At 37.0% G+C, this 9654-nt stretch overlaps 1 protein-coding gene across 1 annotated transcript; it reads left to right on the forward strand.

Annotated features, from left to right (window-relative positions):
- The first annotated feature begins 2000 nt into the window (after positions 1–2000).
- Positions 2001–7880, forward strand: LOC129272587 (retinol dehydrogenase 8-like). Its single transcript, XM_054909710.2, has 5 exons — positions 2001–2131; positions 2669–2933; positions 4039–4218; positions 5697–5790; positions 6649–7880. Exons 2-5 carry the CDS (start codon positions 2669–2671, stop codon positions 6992–6994), a joined length of 885 nt encoding a protein of 294 aa, XP_054765685.2. The 5' UTR covers positions 2001–2131; the 3' UTR covers positions 6995–7880.
- Positions 7881–9654: the final 1774 nt, after the last annotated feature.

Raw genomic sequence — 9654 nt, forward strand, 5'->3', positions numbered from 1 at the left:
CACTATACTACATGCTAACCATGTCAAGACCAAAGTTAGGATATTCCACCTACGTAATCATGAGGTTGGGAACAAGATGTCACAATCATGTGATGGTTCCCCAATTGTCCACTTCGTCCATCATATGTAACCAGGCATTATGCAACCTAGACCGGTCACTTTTATAAGCAGCACATTGAGAAGGTACAGGGAGAAGTGAGGACCAGGAACAGGCGCGTATCCAGCATCAGATCCTACAAAGCATTTCATGGGCCCAATTCTCTTGGGACAATACATTGCTTTGTCATAGTTGATGCTGGATACGCAAATGCGGAACAATCTCCTGCAGGAGAATTCCAGTTGAGGCCAAACAATCTACACTTTGCTCAACGGTTCCGTCGGCCTTTGCACTTTTGTGCCAAAGTATGCATATCCACAAATATCGACAGTCTGTACATTCTGCTCCACCGGTCAGCAGTCAGTAGTATAAGGCATTTCTAACAAAGCCAGGATAGTCGCCAAACAACCAAAACAACCAATCGTGGAGCGGCTAAAATCTCAGACGTCTTACTCTCTGTCCAGCCCTGAGTCGAATCCCCATGTAAACCTCATGAGGAATATTTTTAAAGTGACGACCATCATCTTGAAAAGCTCTCGCATCTACCACAGATATAATATCACAAGAACAACAAGTCTGGAAGATATAGAAGTCCCTCAACTGATTTCGCACAGGGATGGCCCAGGTTATTAAAGTGCAAACGGGGATACACCAGCGACTACAGCACAAGCAATGAATGTGGAGTGTCTGAGACCACGCAGCATCTTCTTAATTGTCCAAACATTGTAGTTCAGTGAAGCCAGGAAGAACTGATAGCTACAAATGAGAAAGCTCTGTGATGTGTCTGGTGAAAACCTAGTATCTGACTGATGTGTTTAGATGTCGGACACGAACGAAAAAGATCAGGCAAATGTAGAGTGTGCTGAAGCCTTTAAATTGTCATAAGCTTCCACATGATTTCGTTCAACCCTTAACACACTTAAGGTGGCATACGCTGTACCTCAGAAAGTACCCCTGGTGCCAACATCCAATATATACATATATAAAGGTAGAAATAATAACCTTTTGACTTTACTGCATGTTAAGAAAAGCAACAAAATTAAATATGTTTACAAACATTAACATTCCAACTGTTATAACAAAATATCACATCGTTTGGATGCTTCCCAGATGTAGTAAGTCAGGATAAAGTAAATCTGATTCCCATAAAGAATGGTGGGTTGAGGGGTGAGCTCATCGGAAAATCCGTGAAAGTAATGGTTGAGGGGGTGAGGTCACTGGAAAATCCGTAAAAGTACCAGAAAATGGGCTCGATGGGCTCTTTCCCCAACAACTCTTGATAAATACCAATTCAATTCAATTCAATTCAATTCTTTATTTCATCTCCATTCAAAACATAATACAAAGTAATATAAAGTAATACAAATCAAGTACAATTTTACAGAAGGGCATTCTTACTTATACAGTATAATATAGAGCATAAATGGAAATGAGGGGGATCCACTAAAAAGCAAAGCTTGTAAATTGTGGATCCCCCTTGGAAAGGAAGTATAGTATACCCATTCCTCGCCCTCGATGAAAAACTGGATCTACGTCTACACTTAGAGGCCATTCACCTTATATGGCAAATAACAAACCTTGTTCTTCGTGTTGGATCATAGGTCATCTTGGTGTTTGATATGACTAGTAGCCATGGAGCGGTTGGGCTGTCCAACCCCTTCCACAAAAGTTATACAGTAAAAAGTGCAAGAGAAGTGAAAAGAACCATAGTAATAATTATATCAATTAAGATGATAGGTTAAAGGTACATGTATGGATGGGCACAGAGGAGAGATCTTCTTGACCTCACAAATAGGTTATAATATCCCACGCCACCCGCACTTCACGTACCCAATTACACCCTCTATATCTTATACACATGTTTGATTTACGAGAGTGCTTTGTGATTCCAAAGGTTAGCGTTACATTTGACCATTGTTAAATGAGGCCAGCAGCATTGGAAGTAAATTATATCCACGTTGATTTGGTTGAGGTGGCCTTCCAATTTTGTTGAAATCAGGATTCTCTGCACTTTTTCATCAACATTGAGAGAAGGTAATTCAAGTAACAAGTGTCGAGTAATTTTTAAACATAGGCCCCGAAAATAAATATAATTAGCAACTGATTGTTTGGATGATTACTGATCACACACATTCGATCGTAGGAATCAGCTCACGATCAATCACACACTGTACTTTTATGCTATGGGGGCATGTCTTTGTTTATCTTCTTTGGATGAGTAGCGAGTCTTTTAGTATATGCCAGTGTTTTTGCTATCATCACCACCCTTGACTGGTATATAAACTCGAAGAATTTACCTCTGACTTTGCTTACCCTACGGACCCATGTTTTCTTCGCCCAATGGTCTCACAAACGATTGTGTGTCTTGTGTGTGTGTGGGGGGGGGGGGTGAGGGTGTGTGTGTGTGTGTGTGTGTGTGTGAAAGTCAGTAATGCTAAATTGCATAATCTTAGAATCGTCTTCCTGTCAACGTTGTTGGTTCGAAGGCCTGGTTCCATGACATACCGAACATGATTTTGAACCCTTTGAATTTATAAAATCTTTCCATTTTTCGTATAATTTATTTCGAAGATGTCTACTCAGGTCGTTCTGATGACCGGCTGTTCAGCAGGAATTGGTCTTGTTACAGCTAAACGTCTCGCTCTTGAACCAAATCAGCGATACGTCGTCATCGCTACCGTCATAGCGATGTCGGAGAAGACCGACTTGGTAGCTGCCGTAGGGGACGCTCTCAATAAGACAATTTTCATTGAGGAATTGGATGTCACAAAGGATTGTGACATCACAACCGTAGTGGATAAAATTCTCAAATCACATGGGCGTATTGACATCCTCTGTAAGTGTTTTTGCTCTTTATATGAAACATCGTTAAGACAAGCAAGTTTATTTATGAGGTGTCAATTTGAACCAGTGGCCCGTTGCAGAAAGAGTTGCAATCAAACGCAACTCTAAAAATCATGCGTAACTTGATTTTCAACCAATCAACAGCGCGCATTTGGGACTTGCTATTGATTTTTTTACTTGTGTTTAAACGCAACTCTTTCTGCAACGGACCCCAGACATCATATTAACTTTTATAACCAACCTGGTTATAAACCCAAGTTTTCAAGTGGACCATCATTCCTGATGACGACCAGAACACGCTGGTCGGAACGTCGTTAACAGTTCTTTTCAGAGCTAACATACATTCAAGAAAGAATAAAAAACAGTCCTTTTCAGGACTACATACATGGTGTTTACCGTAAAAAAAACCTCCATCATATTAACTATTGCAGTGTAGTAAGTAAATTCATTGTTAAGGTGTGAATGACTATTCTTTGATTTTATCAATGTTTCGACTGAATTAGTAATTTATCACTTCACTTTCTGTACTATCAAAAAACTCAAATAATAACCTTTTTAAAGGATAGTTAGCTGCTAACATGCATATCTGTCCAAAAAGGAAGGGCGACAAACCGTAACCCTGAGGTTTCTCACCAAAGAAAACAATTCAAAGGATGCCAACTCTTACGATTTCGTCGTTAGGCTACCAAAAATGGCCCTAACACTTACCCTTATTTACTATCAGCACCGTAATCCTCCCTTTTTAAAGAATTAATAAAGATTTACATAATTTTTATGTTAAAACATTGAATTTTTATTTCTAAACTTGTCAACTACTGCAAAATAAGGCTCAGATTGCACAGAGCATTTCGCAACTCAGAGCTCAGAGCCAGGCTATATGAACCCTGATAGCAAGGGCCGAGATATGCGCTATGTGTAGTTCATTTGATGTCATTTGCAAATGCCCCGAAAGCCTAATTTACAAAAACGGGCATTTCTGCATCATTTTTGTGACAAAAGACGTCATTGTCGGGTCTGTAAATCTGAAATGGTTTGAATGTTACTCTCATTTGGCATTCATCTGATTTTTTTTTCTTCTCTCTCTCATATTCCTTCAGTGAATATTGCTGGTATCGCTCTTGGTGACATTGCCGAGCTTGTCACGCGTGACATGATCGAGAAGATCTTTAACGTTAATGTTTTTGGACCAATGAGACTCACACAGGCAGTGCTACCTCAGATGAAGCAGAGAAAATCAGGGAAGATAATCTCCATGTCAAGTACAGCAGGAAGAAATGGTAAGGATAAGCAGAGAATCGTCTTTCAAAGACTTGCGATTCAAATCAATCTCAAGTTGTGATTGATCTAAATTTGTGTAGTTTAGATGTATGAATGTTTAGATCGATTGCGATTTTATTTCTATATTTAAATGGTCTCCTTCGTTCGTATCAATTGAACTGATTAAAAATGAAATTAAAAAAAGCCAAAAGCATTTTGAAATGCATTTAATATAACAATAAATTGTCAGTGGCTTCGTGGGGTAATAGTTATTTTACAGTACACTAGCGAACGTTCCCGAGAACACTTTATATAGAGTTTTCACCCCCACGACGCACAACGGGTTCGGGAACATTATTGACAAATGCCCTTCGTGACAGTGAGGTCGAATCAAAACAGCGGATTTGTCCTGGACTCTGATGGACAAACGACATATTAGCAATTTTTCGTCAGCTCCGAAACTGAATAAGGACAATCTGCTGTTCCGTTTCACCCATTTTCGGCTATGGCCTCGGGGTTGTTTATTGTGATTTGACGGGCATTGTCAATACATTTACTGTGTTTTAGATTTCGTTCTGCGTAGAGTTGCGAAAGCTCGCTATTATCAATAGAGAACTGAATTCAGTCGAGTAGGCAAGTGCATGATAATGTTTTAAAAGGGGTACTCCGTGTTGAACAAGATCATATCTAAATATTTTTTTAGATATAATCTATTTAATAGAGTATTTTTCACTGAGCAAAATGCAGAAAATTTCCTCAAAATCAAATAACGAAGTAATTGAATTTTAAAATCAAGCAATATTGTCAAAACAGTTATATATATATATATATATATATAATATATATATATATATATGTGTGTGTGTGTGTGTGTGTGTGTGTGTGTGCACGTCGTCTTGAACGCGTGGGTTGATGATGTCACATCCCCACTTTCTTTTTCTTATGGTATTACATTAAATCATAGTTTTCAGTTATGCAAGAATGATATGTCTCTCTATTGATTAATTAAGTTGTAGTAATAAATTAAATCAGTTTGTCAATCCAATATCGTCGTTCTTGGATTAAGGAATTTGAATAAACATAATTTCATGTAATAAAATGTAAAAGAACTAGTGGTGATATGGCATCATCAGTGCTTATTGAATATTCATGAAGACATGTAAAGAATTGTTTCACCGAAAGTCAGATGTCATAACTCTGCTACTCAATGTCCGATTTTCGATCAAGTTTTTAGTGTTTTGTTTTGTCCGAGTTTTTTTTATCTGTTCAAATCATACTATTTTTGGCCTGGAGTACCCCATTAAAGTACAAAGTCTTCTCATAGACACGGATTGCATTGGGGGTAACAACAATGGGGGACAGGCGGATTACGCGCCCCCATAAAAAGGGGAGGAGAGAAATAGTGTTGGAAAAGGAAACAGTATGAAGGAGCATAATTTAAGATTTACTTCCGGCCTATTAAATGGAAGTTTACATTGACCGTTTTCTTTTATATTAGGAGTACCCTACATGGACATGTATAGTTCAACTAAATTCGCCTTGGAAGGTTTCTTCGAAGCTTTGGCTGTTAGTCTACGTGCGTTTAATATTAGGTGAGATAACAGAATATTCAGCAGGGTAGTATGTTTGTGTATCCTCGACCGGTGAGTGGGTGGCGACATCATGCAACGCCTTTTTATCACAACACTATAGGGATTATCAAGCGATCGTTTGGGTCGATAACCAACTTCAAGTACATGACGTAGAACTCAGTTGCATAATATACTCCCCTAAGTACATACGCACTTTTACGTACTGGAAAATTGCATGTTGACCTTGGGTAACATAGGAGTACAATTTACCTATTAGAGCTACAAGCCTTGCTAACATAACATAAACAGCACCATCGTTCAGTTTCTATGCTAGTTTCTATGCTGAACAAAAAACATCAAAACGTCAATTTATTACATCGGAAGAAGCTGAATGGTTGATGAGCAGATATACGTGTGCATTGGATGTGCATGCATGCGCACTATGCCTGATGCAGAAACTTGTACACGTTATGACGTCATCTAATTCAGGCCCACTATTCAACCTCTCGAATTCGAATATTTTGAAAACGATAAAAATACAACAACTTTACTTCAAAGAGGCAATGAGAGATGGATTAGGTCATCTTTCATTCTTTGTCTAATAGACATTCAATATATTATAGGCACTCCAATAAAGATCCAAGTTAACACAAATACCTGGCAATCCTAACTATAACCAGGGTAATTATCTTGAAAAGGAAAAGGTGTTCATCGTAACGCCATCACCTTATGCAGTTATGTGGTGGTATTGAAAGTCGAACAGTCTGTGTATTGTCATCCTGTGAATAGCACAGAGATATACTCTCAATGTAACTATAGTCCGGTTACACATCTTAATTGCACAAGCCATATAAGTTATACTATCATCCTATTTTTCAGAATTTGTCTGGTCGAGCCTGGTCCAGTACGCACCGCTTTAAGGGATGGGGTTGTGGAGAATTTCCGCACCAGACACCAGGACAAGTCCATCGATGAAATAGACACCAAACAGCTCCAAAGACTACTAGATAATATATTAACAGAAAAGGGCTCCTACGATGCCTTGATGCCAGAGGATGTCGCCAAGGTCATTGTGACAAGGTGCGTGGAACCTGACGAGCCAGTGCTGAGACACCTACTTATTCCAGAGGATCTCAATGAGGTGGTCCGAATCGGGATGGCCGACCTTACGGGAGAGAAGACCATCGAAAATGCACAGCAATCAATGATTAAAGTTCCTTCATGAATAAGATTTGGTCAAATAGTGCCTGTGGCAATGTTTGTATAGGGGTTAGTTGTGGGATGTTCACATTGGATACCCCTATACCAGACAGGTTGACCGGTCTAACAGAAAGGAAATCGTTTAAATTTCACGGATGAATGTTAATTTCTTCATGAATTCGGGTAGATCGAATGTAAGCAATTTTTTATTCCGTTGTTCGATTACAGGGGAAGTCGGTATATTGGTTGTTACTATTGTTGAATTCAAAACAAACCTAACGCACCAGAAGACATGATGAACTTATACTTTTGAGTTCTTGGTGTCCTGGGATAAAGGACGTAAGCCGTAAGACACACTAACGATAATGTTAATGTGCACATGTGTATTTTAAGCACTTTTAAATTATCAAAATCTAGAAACTAAGGAGCAGCCCATGTAAACCATATTTTAAACAATGCTAGAATTATATAACAAATGAGCTTCGAATATTCAGAATTTCTAATGCTAGTATGTTACAAGAAGATGTAACTTGTTAATAATGATGATGATCTTAATATAAGGCATCTATATACCTTTCTTGCAGTCCCTCTCATAATGTAATCCAATGCTCATTTTTTTGTGTGAATTGTGTATATATTGTGTGTATATGATACTTTTATGGATTTAATGACTAAATAAGTTGCAATTGTATAAAAAAAGATGAATGGAAAATAATAATAATAATAGTAATATTAATTTGTTACAGTTTTTTGTCAATGGTAAAAACGATTTCCTGAATATGTATAATAGTGAACCTGCTCCTTAATTTCTCTCACAATAATTATATATGACATGATATTTGGCTATTTCATGGTTACTTGTATTACGTTATTAAAATCTACTATAGATTAAATTCACTTGACTGGAATCGAATGCTTTATTGTTGTTCCCATTTATTGTAATTATTTTTTAAATTAATTTTTGGACTGCGAGAATACATATTTTTTCAATCATATCCTGCGATCAATGATTAACTTTAAAAGAGCTTATAATATTATTAATAATCCTACAATAGATGATATTGGTATCTTTAATATCATTATTATTATCATTGTTATTATTATTATTATTAATATCACTATTACTATCGTCGTCATTATCATCATTATCATAACTATTATTATCATTTCCATTATCAACATCATTATCGTATTGTCTGTAGAAGCAGTAGTTGTGGTGGTGTAGTAATAGTCGAAATAGCAGCAGCAGCAGCAGTAGTAGTAGTAGTAGTAATTGCAGTAGTAAAAGTAATAGTAGTAGCAGCTGTAGTAGTAACGAAAAACTAGATAGAAACTCTCAGCCTCTTCTGCATCAGAGTATCGAGTCCATTGGACCTTCCTTCTCTGTCTCACATCTGGAGGAAAGAACTTCAACCAAATTACTTTTATTTATCAAATTACTAAAAAAAAAAATATATATATGTGTGTGTGTGGGGGGAGGTTGGGTGAGTTTGGTGTGTGCGTGAGGGTGGGAGTGGGTGTGGGTTTACATGTATGTACTCACACAAAAACATCCTTATATCCTTGTATATGAATTATATACACTCACTAGCTTTATATAAATCCCAATTACACAATTCATGACAAGCAGAGAGGTGCATTGTTATTGGCCTTATGGTACATGATTTGAGGAAAGTAAGAGGGAAGTATTCACTTCCCTTATGTACCGAAATTCCAGTCACCTTTGACTTCATGGACTTTATGATACATGATATGAGAAGGTAAGTGGGAAGTATTCACTTCCCATTTACTACAGTCACGTTACGGTCACATTTGAGTAATTCAGAACAAAACGCCACAATAACAAAGACAGTTAATTTGCCTAAAATCAACGATTTGTGTTATATATACATGTATAAAACATATATATATATATATATATATATATATATATATATATGTATATATGATTATGCATGTTTACGGAGACCTTGCTGTTAAGAACGTCTCTGCTGTGATATATATTGGAAATATATATACTGTATATGTGACCTACCACCCCAAATCCACATATAGGTTTCCTGGTAAGGTTCTCTGTTAATACCCAAATTAGTAATTTAGTCTCCAAAATCCAAAATTGAAAAATAGCTTATCTGAAAAACAATCCTTCTTCATACTGTGAAAATTTGAAGTCGTGAAGTTGATTAAAAGAAAAGGTACAAGAGTTTCTTGGACACTACTTTTTCAGACTGCTTGGAAGTTTCACTGAGATTATACAGTATGCACATCTCATGCTTGAGTGAACCCTAAACTTCAAACCTTGTTTTCTCCTTGTTTTTTAAGCCCTTGCTGAATTTCCTCTGCATTCAATCAAGCACTTGTAATGGTTATTGTTGGTCAATTTGAACATATTTATATATCATTTTAAAGCTTAGGAAATGAATTTTCAAGCTCAATAAAAATCTCAATATTCATTTTTGTCGACTTATTTGTTGGTTTTGGGGTGGCAGGTCACATATACAAAGAAAAGCAGATGTATATGATATACTAAAATATGCCAAAATAAATATGCGAGATCTTTCCATCGAAAGAACGGGGACTGTAAATGTACATGCTTCATGTTTGTCAAAATGACAATAGATGCATTTAAATTTGTTTTAATTCACTTATCAACCTTTAAGTTAACGAGTCGCGGTGATCATGGTG

The sequence above is a fragment of the Lytechinus pictus genome, chromosome 2 (assembly GCF_037042905.1).
Source record: "Lytechinus pictus isolate F3 Inbred chromosome 2, Lp3.0, whole genome shotgun sequence".
Classification (NCBI taxonomy): domain Eukaryota; kingdom Metazoa; phylum Echinodermata; class Echinoidea; order Temnopleuroida; family Toxopneustidae; genus Lytechinus; species Lytechinus pictus.